The sequence below is a fragment of the Globicephala melas genome, chromosome 3 (assembly GCF_963455315.2).
Source record: "Globicephala melas chromosome 3, mGloMel1.2, whole genome shotgun sequence".
In the NCBI taxonomy this organism is placed as follows: Eukaryota; Metazoa; Chordata; class Mammalia; order Artiodactyla; family Delphinidae; genus Globicephala; species Globicephala melas.
The window spans coordinates 52680849-52694431 of NC_083316.1; the positions used below are offsets into that span (position 1 = coordinate 52680849).

The 13583-nt window shown below is 42.9% G+C and overlaps 1 protein-coding gene across 7 annotated transcripts in view; it reads left to right on the forward strand.

Moving 5' to 3' along the window:
• Nucleotides 1-648: 648 nt before the first annotated feature.
• MAST4 (microtubule associated serine/threonine kinase family member 4) overlaps nucleotides 649-13583 on the forward strand; it is a 567949-nt gene continuing 555014 nt past the window's right edge. For all 7 annotated transcript variants that reach the window (XM_060295831.1, XM_060295835.1, XM_060295832.1 and 4 more), the window contains exon 1: nucleotides 649-1280. In XM_060295831.1, coding sequence (XP_060151814.1) covers nucleotides 918-1280 — 363 coding nt within the window. In that variant the 5' untranslated portion in view covers nucleotides 649-917. The remainder of the gene's footprint in view (nucleotides 1281-13583) is intronic.

Here is a 13583-nt window from a genome sequence, read left to right on the forward strand (position 1 = left end):
GCTGAAGCTTTAAATATATTTGTTCTAATTCTGCTCATAGGGAGACAAGACAGATATGACTGTCTCCATTTCCAGTTGAGAACACTGACGCCCAGGGAGCTTAAGTGGAGAATCCGGGATCGGAGATCAGCTCGGTTTGGATGCACTCACTGTACCATGAAGTTTTCCCCTTTCTCCTCCAGCACGCTGGTGGGTGCGTGCATGTGTGTGACTGTGTGTGTGTGTTTCCTTTTACCCTTAAAGCCCAGCTACTTCTCCTTCTGGTCAGTTTCCTGGATTCCACTTTTTGGAAACGAAGTCCAGCTCTTGTCCAAGGTCTCACTGCCCTCTCGGCCATCTTCCCCTGGCGTTCCCAGGACCGCCAGCCGCTCCTTGGCTAAATTCAGAGTACCAGGCTTAGGCTCCGATTCCGGGCTCCATTCCCACCCTCCCAGGGCAGGTGCCTCGTCCCGGCCCCCAGGACCCCGACTCTGCAGCCGGAGCCTCGGCCCCGCCTCCCCTACCTGACGCAGGTGCGCCTGGGGCGCCGTAGCCTCCGCCCACCGGCGTGCCTGCTCTGCCATTGGTTCTCCCGGCTGCCCGTCTCTTTCGCTGGCCCCGCTCGGTCCCGGAGGGGTAGGTTTTACTGGAGAAGCCGCAGTCCCGGCGGCTCGGGCGGTGCGCAGAGTGCGGACCCGCGCTGGCATGTCCCCGCGCGCGGGAGCCCCAGTCGACCGCCGGGTGCGGGCGGCTGCTAACTTGGCTGCAGGCTCCGGCGGCCCGGCCGCGGCCATGTAGTTGCCGGCGGAGCTCTCTGCAGCCCGGGAGCGGCAGCGAGAGCGAGCAAGAGCCCAGCAGTTCGAGGCTTTCCCCGGAGGCGCTGAGTGCGTGCCGCGCCCTCGCCGGCCCTTGGGCCGCACTTTGGGCCCGAGAGGGAAATGGGGGAGAAAGTTTCGGAGGTGCTGGAGCCAGTGCTCCGCGGCTGCAGCGGCCACAGTGCCCGGACTCTCGCCCCTGCGGCGGCTGCCGCGTCCTCGCCGGGAGCTTCCTCTGCCGAGTCCTCATCGGGCTCAGAAACTCTGTCGGAGGAAGGGGAGCCCAGCTTCTCTCGCGAGCACCCGCCGCCGCCGCCGCCGCCGCCGCCGCCGGGCGGCGCTCGGCCGCCCGCCGCGTGGGCTCCCGCGCGCTTGGTGCCAGAGCGTGGAGTCCCCGCGCCGCCGCCGCAGCCGCCGCTGCCCGGAGGAACCGCGTCCCCCGCGCCCCGGGGCAGCAGCGCGTCCCAGGAAGAGCAGGATGAGGAGGTGGGCCCGCCTTCCCTCCCCCCGCCACCGCCCCTCTGGTCCAGGCTGCCAGGCGACCGCAGCTCTCCATCCCGCACGCGGGTGGTGGGCAGCGCGTGCTGGGGCCTGGAGAGGGAGAGGGACCCCAGATGCTGTGCCCCGAGCCCTGGGTAATGACAGGAGCTTCCCTGTGGGTCACCGGTTTCCCCATGGCTGTTACCTGTGTGTGTGTGTGTGCGCGCGCGTGTGTGTGCGCGCGTGTGCGTGCGTGTACATGTGCTGCCTGATAGTGTGCTTCTCCAGTGTCAAAGCAGCAAACTCCGTCGATCAGGATCTGCTCCTTTGGGTCTGTGAATGGACGTGAGCTGGACGCCTGGCTTGTCCCCACAACTGAGACCTCGTTTTCCGAAGTGGGCGTTGCTTCCAACCGTAGCGCTTGGGCAGAGGGGGGAGTGTGGTGAAGGGACGGTTGTGAGAGGAGAGTGGGTGTGTTGGAGGTGGGGGACGGCTGGCAGCGGTACCCGCGAAGTTGCGCGGCGGAGTTTCGGTTGCATTGGCCCCGGCGTCCCCCGCGGGTGGTTTTGGCTGGTCCCGCGGCGTCGGTCCTCCGGCCCTCGGCCGGCGGCGCTGACTTGCGCTTCTACATCTCCGATTTGGACTTGTTCCGGGGTGTCCAGATGCGTGCTGGTCGCCAGACTGAATGGGGAACGTGCCCCCTTCTTCGGGGGACTGCGTCCATCCTGGTTTCTTGGAAGAATATTCGTGCAAAACTTGTGGGTCGCGTCCTGACACATTGAAACTATGACTTGGTGTCCTCTCGCCTGTTTTCTCTGGCTTTTTTCTGCTTTTGGAGGACAGTTAAGGAAGCATAAGGTTCTTGGTGTCTTTGATTGGTTGCTTTGGACGTTTCTTGAGGGGAAGTCATCTTGATCAGGGAAAGGCCATAAATAAAACATCACCCTAACAGAGCCTCCTTGTGAAGTTAATTCCTCAGTGCCAGTGTGGTGTTTTCTTCCTCTCTGATGGGGTTAGTTTTAGTAATTGTCTCTGTCCGTCAGAAGATGCAAGCTGAGGCCAGTGCTCTGACAGTAGCCCCCTGGGACCCCAGCCTGGAGGCATAGACTGGATCTGGCGCAAAGTGAGGGGAGTCAAGTCCTAGCCTGGCAGAGATGGAGCAAGCCCTAGTGGTGGCCCAAGCCTCTGGCAGTAACCAGAACCCATTCCCCAGTGCCCGGAGGAACGCGAAGATCTTGGACAGGTGCCTGGAGATTTGCTTTCTAGAACTGTCTCTGCTTCTGAATTGTGAGATCTTGGATGAGCTGATTGCTCTGAGGTCAGTTTAATAATCTGTAAAATGAGGGGTATGACCAGTGAACTTCAAGGTAAAGTTTATTTCCACACGAACCCTCCCCTGATCAGGAATTTAGGATGGATCCAAAGTGCAGGTTGATCCTAGGGACAGGGTGCCAGGAGTTAAGCTGAGCATCACACCCACCACAGAGTTACCTGACCAAACCCCCAGACTAAACCAGTGTTCTCAGTGGTTGCATCTCCCTTTGAAAGATGCCATGCATGTGCTGGCGTACTTACCGAGATGAGCACACTGGTCACTGGGCAGTAGGGGATATGACCCAACGTAATGATTTACCACTAGATTCTAATATAGTGTTGCCATCGGTAGAGAAGATGGTAGAGTTAGTTGCCCTATGTTTTCTGCGTAGCTAGGAGGGTACTTCATGATACATAACATGGTCTTGCAGATCCCAGGTGGGGGAAGTCAGGAACTTCTCACTTTTGATCCCAATCCTGTAGCTGATTTATTGCCTGGCCTCAGGGTGACAGTGTTTTATTTTCTTGGAAGTGGATGTAAAGATAGCTTATTACACAGGCACTGCAGTGAGGAATGGTTGATTGAAACACATATTGGAAAGTGGAATGACTAAATAACATGGGTCAGTATTTGTGAAATCTCAGAATTGGATGTAAAGTGATACAGTATTGCAATTTATTGTGTAACTTAACCTGTGGCAGGGGATGCTGGAAATTGTCCAGGAGTGGAAATCTTGACCTTCTCTGAGAATTTTAAAGAGAAACTAAAACTGTGGAGTAGAGAAGTTATAGCCTTGGTGAGAGGGGTTGAAGTCCAGTGTACATTTTCTGGCTCTTACACTGGTGCCAGTATGGTGCAGGGGTTCTTAGCCTTTGAGAGAGTGTTTTGGGTCTCTTTGAGAACCTAATGAATGCTCTCCCTCCTCTCCTCAGAAAATGGGCACCACTATAAACACCATTCTAGCAGATTCAGTGAGGAACACTGGTTACACACTCTCAGTTTGGTGGAAAGACCTGGGTTTGATTCCCGCCTCTGCCACCTTAACTAGATGTGAGATGTGGACCACTCAGCTGATGTAAGGCCTGATTTTTCCCCTCTTAAATGGGAATAATAGCAATAGGGTCATTAGGCATTTTATACATGCCACCTAGTTTAATCCTAGTATAGTATCTAACATTTAGCATGGAGTGCTAAGTAAATATTAATTTTTCAAGTTCATTTGTGATTAAAAATGTTGTGAAAGGAGGTACAAGTTTGGGCTGGCTTATTTTATTTATGCATAATTAATCTGCTCCCTACTTTCAGAGAACCTGAGGCCTTGTCTATACTGTTTATTACCACTTTTTTAGTATTAGCTGGGAAACAGTTTTTATCTGGATCAGGTTGCATTATGGGAAGGCACTGTTAGCATAGTGTTAGTTATACGGTAGCAAGGCACCGAGTAGAAAGCCTTGAGGGAAACCCATACAATGGAAGGAGGTTCATTTAGATTTAAAAATTGTTAGGTCTGGCTTGGGAGACTCATTGTCTTCCAGTTTTTTTTTCAGTAAGTTACTGCATCAATTTTTAAAAAGCAGCAAAATTCAATTTCCTAGTGTATTATTGCAGTGCTAATTTTTTGGGCACCCTTGTTGAAGCTGCTTGCATATACTACTAATGTCAACAGTGTTTGACCTATTTCATATTTTATCTTACTGTCAATATTTGTGTAAACTTACAAAGTCTCATAGACTTAAATCAGCCCTTTAAGCTTTTGGTGTCTTAAAAACAATACTTTACCATGGCAGTGATTGTAGTTTTTATGTACTTAATAATCAAACACACGAGAGAGATAGTGCATGGTTTTTTGTTTAAATAAAGTGCATCTCACTTAACCCCTGATAACTCAAGCCTGTGGATTTGGGGGTCTCTGCAAGTTGAGGGTAATGGACTGTGTTTCGGATAGTCATAATGATCTGGATTGGAGGAGTGTCCCTCTAACATTTCTGAGATTTGCTCTTAGGCGCTCTGCCCTGTCCCTTTTCAAATCACCTTCTGATAACTCTCATAAAGTACTCAGTGCCGTTTGCTGTGTGTCGATGAACTTATAAGGGCAGGAATTTTGTCTTTGTGTGTTTAGCACAGTGCTTCTAATATATTAGTAGGGGCTCAGTACATATATGTTGAATGAAAGAGGAAAAATACATCTTTGAAAATGGTTGCACATTTGACTGAAGGGTGACCATGTGTGTATTGTTTTGTCTGTTGTGAATTATGCTTAAACCTCTAGATCTCTTATCAAAAAAGCCTCCTAAATCACAGTGAAAATATTATGAGCAGTTTTTCCAGGTAAATTTTGAAGAAAGTCAAATCAGTGAGGATCCACTCACAATGCCTGTGCAAGACTTGTGTATTTACTCTGCTTTTTACTGTGTGTGTTAGAACTTGAAACTTTCAGAGATTCTTAGAATGGCAGAAAAAAGGCTTATTAGCTAAAAGGATTTTCAACTCAATATAAAGCGTCTAATTTTTTTTTTTTTTTTTTTGTGGTGCGCGGGCCTCTCACTGTTGTGGCCTCTCCCGTTGCGGAGCACAGGCTCCGGACACGCAGGCTCAGCGGCCATGGCTCACGTGTCTAGCCGCTCTGCGGCATGTGGGATCTTCAGAGACCGGGGCACGAACCCGTGTCCCCTGCATCGGCAGGCGGACTCTCAACTACTGAGCCACCAGGGAAGCCCTAGTCATCCATTTTATCTACATAAGTGTATACATGTCAATAGCAATCGCCCAATTCATCACACCACCACACCGCGGGTTTCCCCCCTTGGTGACCATATGTTTGTTCTCTACATCTGTGTCTCAATTTCTGCCCTGCAAACCGGTTCATCTGTACCATTTTTCTAGGTTCCACGTACATGTGTTAATATATGATATTTGTTTTTCTCTTTCTGACTTACTTCACTCTGTATGACAGTTTCTAGATCCATCCACGTCTCAACAAATGACCCAATTTCGTTCCTTTTTATGGCTGAGTAAAATTCCATTGTATATATATACCACATCTTCTTTATCCATTCGTCTATTGATGGGCATTTAGGTTGCTTCCATGACCTGGCTATTGTAAATAGTGCTGCAATGAACATTGGGGTGCATGTGTCTTTTTGAATTATGGTTTTCTCTGGGTATATGCCCAGTAGTGGGATTGCTGGATCATATGGTAATCTATGATTAGTTTTTTAAGGAAACTCCATACTGTTCTCCATAGTGGCTGTATCAATTTACATTCCCACCAACAGTGCAAGAGGGTTCCCTTTTCTCCACACCCTCGCCAGCATTTGTTGTTTGTAGATTTTCTGATGATGCCTATTCTAACTGCTGTGAGGTGATACCTCATTGTAGTTTTGATTTGCATTTCTCTAATAATTAGTGCTGTTGAGCAGCTTTTCATGTGCTTCTTGGCCATCTGTATGTCTTCTTTGGAGAAATGTTTATTTAGGTCTTCTGCCCATTTTTGGATTGGGTTGTTTCTTTTTTTAATATTGAGCTGCATGAGCTGTTTATATATTTTGGAGATTAATCCTTTGTCTGTTGATTCGTTTGCAAATATTTTCTGCCATTCTGAGGGTTGTCTTTTAATCCTGTTTATGGTTTCCTTTGCTGTACAAAAGCTTTTAAGTGTCATTAGGTCCCATTTGTTTATTTTTGTTTTTATTTCCGTTACTCTAGGGGCTGGATCAAAAAAGATCTTGCTGTGATTTATGTCAAAGAGTGTTCTTCCTATGTTTTCCCCTAGGAGTTTTATACTGTCTGGTCTTACATTTAGGACTCTAATCCATTTTGAGTTTGTTTTTGAGTATGGTGTTAGGGAGTGTTCTAATTTCATTCATTTACATGTAGCCGTCCAGTTTTCCCAGCACACTTATTGAAGAGACTGTCTTTTCTCCATTGTATATCTTTGCCTCCTTTGTCATAGATTAGTTGACCATAGGTGTGTGGGTTTATCTCTGGCCTTTCTATCTTGTTCCATTGATCTATATTTCTGTTTTTGTGCCAGTACCATATTGTCTTGATTACTGTAGCTTTGTAGTATAGTCTGAAGTCAGGGAGCCTGACTCCTCCAGCTCCGCTTTTTTCCCTCAAGACTGCTTTGGCTGTTCGGGTCTTTTGTGTCTCCATACAAATTTTAAGATTTTTTGTTCTAGTTCTGTAAAAAATGCCATTGGTAATTCGATAGGGATTGCATTGAATCTGTAGATTGCTTTGAGTAGTATAGTCATTTTCACAATATTGATTCTTCCAATTCAAGAACATGGTATATCTCTCCATCTGTTGGTATCATCTTTAATTGCTTTCATCAGTGTCTTATAGTTTTATGCATACAGGTCTTTTGTCTCCCTAGCTAGGTTTATTCCTAGGTATTTTAGTCTTTTTGTTGCAATGATAAATGGGAGTGTTTCCTTAATTTCTCTTTCAGATTTTTCATCATTAGTATATAGGAATGCAAGAGATTTCTGTGCATTAATTTTGTATCCTGCAACTTTACCGAATTCATTGATTAACTCTAGTAGTTTTCTGGTGACGTCTTTAGGATTCTCTATGTATAGTATCATGTCATGTGCAAACAGTGACAGTTTTACTTCTTCTTTTCCAATTTGTATTCCTTTTATTTCTTTTCCTTCTCTGATTGCCGTGGCTAGGACTTCCAAAACTATGTTGAATAATAGTGGTGAGAATGGACATCCTTTTCTTGTTCCTGATCTTAAAGGAAATGCTTTCAGTTTTTCACCATTGAGAATGATGTTTGCTGTGGGTTTGTCATATATGGCCTTTATTATGTTGAGGTAGGTTCCCTCTATGCCCACTTTGTGGAGAGTTTTTATCATAAATCGGTGTTGAATTTTGTCAAAAGCTTTTTCTGCATCTATTGAGATGATCATACGGTTTTTATTTTTCTAATTTGTTAATATGTTGTATCACATTGATTGATTTGTGTATATTGAAGAATCCTTGCATCCCTGGGATAAATCCCACTTGATCATGGTGTGTGATCCTCTTAAAGTGTTGTTGGATTCTGTTTGCTAATATTTTGTTGAGGATTTTTGCATCTATATTCATCAGTGATATTGGTCTGTAATTTTCTTTTTTTGTAGTATCTTTGTCTGGTTTTGGTATCAGTGTGGTGGTGGCCTCATAAAATGAGTTTGGGAGTGTCCCTTCCTCCACAATTTCTTGGAAGAGTTTTAGAAGGATGGGTGTTAGCTCTTCTCTAAATGTTTGATAGAATTCACCTCTGAAGCCATCTGGTCCTAGACTTTATTTGTTGGAAGATTTTTCATCACAGTTTCAATTTCATTACTTGTGATTGGTCTGTTCATATTTTCTATTTCTTCCTGGTTCAGTCTTGGATGGTTATACCTTTCTAAGAATTTGTCCATTTCTTCCAGGTTGTCCATTTTATTGGCATAGAGTTGCTTGTAGTAGTCTCTAAGGATGCACTGTATTTCTGCAGTGTCTGTTGTAACTTCTCCTTTTTAATTTCTAATTTTATTGATTTGAGTCCTCTCCCTCTTTTTCTTGATGAGTCTGGCTAATGGTTTATCAATTTTGTTTGTCTTCTCAAAGAACCAGCTTCTAGTTTTATTGATCTTTGCTATTGTTTTCTTTTTCATTTATTTCTGCTCTGATCTTTATGATTTCTTTCCTTCTGCTGACTTTGCGTTTTGTTTGTCCTTCTTCCTCTAGTTCCTTTAGGTGTACAGTTAGATTGTTTATTTGAGACTTTTCTTGTTTCTTGAGGTAGGCTTGTATAGCTATAAACTTCCCTCTTAGAACTGCTTTTGCTGCATCCCATAGGTTTTGGATCATCGTGTTTTTATTGTCATTTGTCTCTAGGTTTTTTTTGATTTTCTCATTGATTTCTTCAGTGATCTCTTGGTTATTTAGTAGTGTATTGTTTAGCCTCCATGTGTTTGTGTTTTTTACTTTTTTTCCCTTGTAATTCATTTCTAATCTCTTAGCATTGTGGTCAGAAAAGATGCTTGATATGATTTCAGTTTTCTTAAATTTTCTGAGGCTTGATTTATGACCCAAGATGTGATCTATCCTGGAGAATGTTCCGTGCGCACTTGAGAAGAACGTGTAATCTGCTGTTTTTGGATGGAATGTCCTATAAATATCAATTAAATCTATCTGGTCTCTTGTATCATTTAAAGCTTGTGTTTCCTTATTAATTTTCCGTTTGGATGATCTGCCCATTGGTGTAAGTGAGGTGTAAGTCCCCACTATTATTATTATTATTTTTTGACTATCAATCTAATCATTTTATTTTTATTTATTTATTTATTTATTTACATCTTTATTGGAGTATAATTGCTTTACAATGGTGTGTTATTTTCTGCTTTATAACAGAGTGAAGCAGTTATACATATACATATGTTCCCATATCTCTTCCCTCTTGCATCTCCCTCCCTCTCACCCTCCCTATCCCACCCCTCTAGGTGGTCACAAAGCACCGAGCTGATTTCCCTGTGCTATGCGGCTGCTTCCCACTAGCTATCTATTTTACATTTGGTAGTGTATGTATGTCCATGCCACTCTCTCACTTTGTCACAGCTTCACCTTCCCCATATCCTCAAGTCCATTCTCTAGTAGGTCTGTTTCTTTATTCCTGTCTTACCCCTAGGTTCTTCAGGACATTTTTTTCCCCTTAAATTCCATATATATGTATTAGCATACGGTATTTGTCTTTCTCTTTCTGACTCACTTCACTCTGTATGACAGACTCTATGTCCATCCTCCTCATTACAAATAGCTCAATTTCATTTCTTTTTATGGCTGAGTAATATTCCATTGTATATATGTGCCACCTCTTCTTTATCCATTCATCCAATGATGGACACTTAGGTTGTTTCCATCTCCTGGCTATTGTAAATAGAGCTGCAATGAACATTTTGGTACATGACTCTTTATGAATTATGGTTTTCTCAAGGTATATGCCCAGTAGTGGGATTGCTGGGTCATATGGTAGTTCCATCGTTAGTTTTTAAAGGAACCTCCATACTGTTCTCCAGAGTGGCTGTATCAATTTACATTCCCACCAACAGTGAAAGAGGGTTGCCTTTGCTCCATACCCTCTCCAGCATTTATTGTTTGTAGACTTTTTGATGATGGCCATTCTGACTGGTGTGAGGTGATACCTCATTGTAGTTTTGATTTGCATTTCTCTAATGATTAGTGATGTTGAGCGTCCTTTCATGTGTTTGTTAGCAATCTGTATATCTTCTTTGGAGAAATGCCTATTTAGGTCTTCTGTGCATTTTTGGATTGGGTTGTTTGTTTTTTTGTTATTGAGCTGCATGAGCTGCTTGTAAATTTTGGAGATTAATCCTTTGTCAGTTGCTTCATTTGCAAATATTTTGTCCCATTCTGAGGGTTGACTTTTGGTCTTGTTTATGGTTTCCTTTGCTGTGCAAAAGGTTTTAAGTTTCATTAGGTCCCATTTGTTTATTTTTGTTTTAATTTCCATTTCTCTAGGAGGTGGGTCAAAAAGGATCTTGCTGTGATTTATGTCATAGAGTGTTCTGCCTATGTTTTCCTCTAAGAGTTTGATAGTTTCTGGCCTTACATGTAGGTCTTTAATCCATTTTGAGCTTATTTTTGTGTATGATGTTAGGGAGTGATCTAATCTCATACTTTTACATGTACCTGTCCAGTTTTACCAGCACCACTTATTGAAGAGACTGTCCTTTCTCCACTGTACATTCCTGCCTCCTTTATCAAAGATATGGTGACCATATGTGCGTGGGTTTATCTCTGAGCTTTCTATCCTGTTCCGCTGATCTATCTTTCTGTTTTTGTGCCAGTACCATACTGTCTTGATTACTGTAGCTTTGTAGTATAGTCTGAAGTCAGGGAGCCTGATTCCTCCAGATATGTTTTTCTTTCTCAAGATTGCTTTGGCTATTCGGGGTCTTTTGTGTTTCCATACACATTGTGAAATTTTTTGTTGTAGTTCTGTGAAAAATGCCAGTGGTAGTTTGATAGGGATTGCATTGAATCTGTAGATTACTTTGGGTAGTAGAGTCATTTTTACAATGTTGATTCTTCCAGTCCAAGAACATGGTGTATCTCTTCATCTATTTGTATCATTTTTAATTTCTTTCATCAGTGTCTTATAATTTTCTGCATACAGGTCTTTTGCCTCCTTAGGTAGATTTATTCCTAGATATTTTATTCTTTTTGTTGCAGTGGTAAATGGGAGTGTTTTCTTGATTTCACTTTCAGATTTTTCATCATTAGTGTATAGGAATGCCAGAGATTTCTGTGCATTAATTTTGTATCCTGCTACTTTACCAAATCCATTGATTAGCTCTAGTAGTTTTCTGGTAGCATCTTTAGGATTCTCTATGTAGAGTATCATGTCATCTGCAAACAGTGACAGCTATACTTCTTCTTTTCCGATTTGGATTCCTTTCATTTCCTTTTGTTCTCTGATTGCTGTGGCTAAAACTTCCAAAACTATGTTGAATAAGAGTGGTGAGAGTGGACATCCTTGTCTTTTTCCTGATCTTAGTGGAAATGCTTTCAGTTTTTCACCATTGAGGACGATGTTGGCTGTAGATTTGTCATATGTGGCCTTTCTTATGTTGAGGAAAGTTCCCTCTATGCCTACTTTCTGCAGGGCTTTTATCAAAAATGGGTGTTGAATTTTGTCGAAAGCTTTCTCTGCATCTATTGAGATGATCATATGGTTTTTCTCCTTCAATTTGTTAATGTGGTGTATCATGTTGATTGATTTGTGTATTTTGAAGAATTCTTGCATTCCTGGAATAAACCCCACTTGATCATGGTATATGATCCTTGTAATGTGCTGTTGGATTCTGTTTGCTAGCATTTTGTTGAGGATTTTTGCATCTACGTTTATCAGTGATATTGGTCTGTAGTTTTATTTCTTTGTGACATCCTTGTCTGGTTTTGGTGTCAGGGTGATGGTGGCCTTGTAGAGTGAGTTTGGGAGTGTTCCTCCCTCTGCTATATATTTTTTTCATTTTTTATTTTATTTTTTTGCTGTACACGGGCCTCTCACTGTTGTGGCCTCTCCCGCTGCAGAGCACAGGCTCCGGATGTGCAGGCCCAGTGGCCATGGCTCACGGGCCCAGCCGCTCCATGGCATGTGGGATCTTCCCAGACCGAGGCACGAACCCGTGTCCCCTGCATCAGCGGGCGGACTCTCAACCACTGTGCCACCAGGGAAGCCCCCTCTGTTATATTTTGGAAGAGTTTGAGAAAGATAGGTGTTAGCTCTTCTCTAAATGTTTGATAGAATTCACCTGTGAAGCCGTCTGGTCCTGGACTTTTGTTTGTTGGAAGAGGTTTAATCACAATTTCAGTTTCAGTGCTTGTGATTGGTCTGCTCATTATTTCTATTTCTTCCTGATTCAGTCTTGGCAGGTTGTGCATTTTTAAGAATTTGTCCATCTCTTCCAGGTTGTCCATTTTATTGGCATAGAGTTGCTTGTAGTAATCTCTCATGATGTTTTGTATTTCTGCAGTGTCAGTTGTTACTTCTCCTTATTCATTTCTAATTCTATTGATCTGAGTCTTCTCTCTTTTTATCTTGATGAGTCTGCTAGTGGTTTATCAATTTTGTTTATCTTCTCAGAGAACCAGCTTTTAGTTTTATTGATCTTTGCTATGGTTTCCTTCATTTCTTTTTCATTTATTTCTGATCTGATCTTTATGATTTCTTTCCTTCTGCTAACTTTGGGTTTTTTTGTTCTTCTTTCTCTAATTGCTTTAGGTGCAAGGTTAGGTTGTTTATTCGAGATTTCTCCTGTTTCTTAAGGTAGGATTGTATTGCTATAAACTTCTCTCTTAGAACTGCTTTTGCTGCATCCCATAGGTTTTGGGTTGTCATGTCTCCATTGTCATTTGTTTCTAGGTATTTTTTGATTTCCTCTTTGATTTCTTCAGTGATCACTTCGTTATTAAGTAGTGTATTGCTTTGCCTCCATGTGTTTGTATTTTTTACAGATCTTTCCCCCCCCACTATATTGTGTTACTGTTGATTTCCTCTTTTATGGCTGTTAGCAGTTGCCTTATGTTGAGGTGCTCCTGTGTTGGGTGCGTATATATTTATAATTGTTATATCTTCTTCTTGGATTGATCCCTTGATCATTATGTAGTATCCTTCCTTGTCTCCTGTAATATTCTTTATTTTAAAGTCTATTTTATCTGATATGAGTATTGCTACTCCAGTTTTCTTTTGATTTCCATTTGCATGGAATATCTTTTTCCACCCCCTCACTTTCAGTCTGTATGTGTCTCTAGGCCTGACGTGGGTCTCTTGTAGACAGCATATATATGGGTCTTGCTTTTGTATCCATTCAGCAAGCTTGTGTCTTTTGGTTGGAGCGTTTAATCCATTTACGTTTAATGTAATTATTGATATGTGTGTTCCTATGACTACTTTCTTAACTGTTTTCGCTTTGTTTTTGTAGGTTCTTTTCTTCTCTTGTGTCTCCCACTTAGAGAAGTTCCTTTAGCATTTGTTGTAGAGCTGGTTTGGTGGTGCTGAATTCTCTTAGCTTTTGTTTGTCTGTAAAGCTTTTGATTTCTCCATCGAATCTGAATGAGATCCTTGCTGGGTAGAGTAATCTTGGTTGTAGTTTCTTCCCTTTCATCAGTTTAAGTATATCATGCCACTCTCTTCTGGCTTGTAGAGTTTCTTCCAAGAAATTAGCTGTTAACCTTATGGGAGTTCCCTTGTGTGTTATTTTTCGTTTTTCCCTTGCTGCTTTCAGTAATTTTTCTTTGTCTTTAATTTTTGCCATTTTGATTACTATGTGTCTCGGCGTGTTTCTCCTTGGGTTTATCCTGTATGGGGCTCTCTGCACTTCCTGGACTTGGGTGGCTATTTCCTTTCCCATGTTAGGGAAGTTTTCGACTATAATCTCTTCAAATATTTTCTCGGGTCCTTCCTCTCTCTCTTCTCCTTCTGGGACCCCTGTAATGCG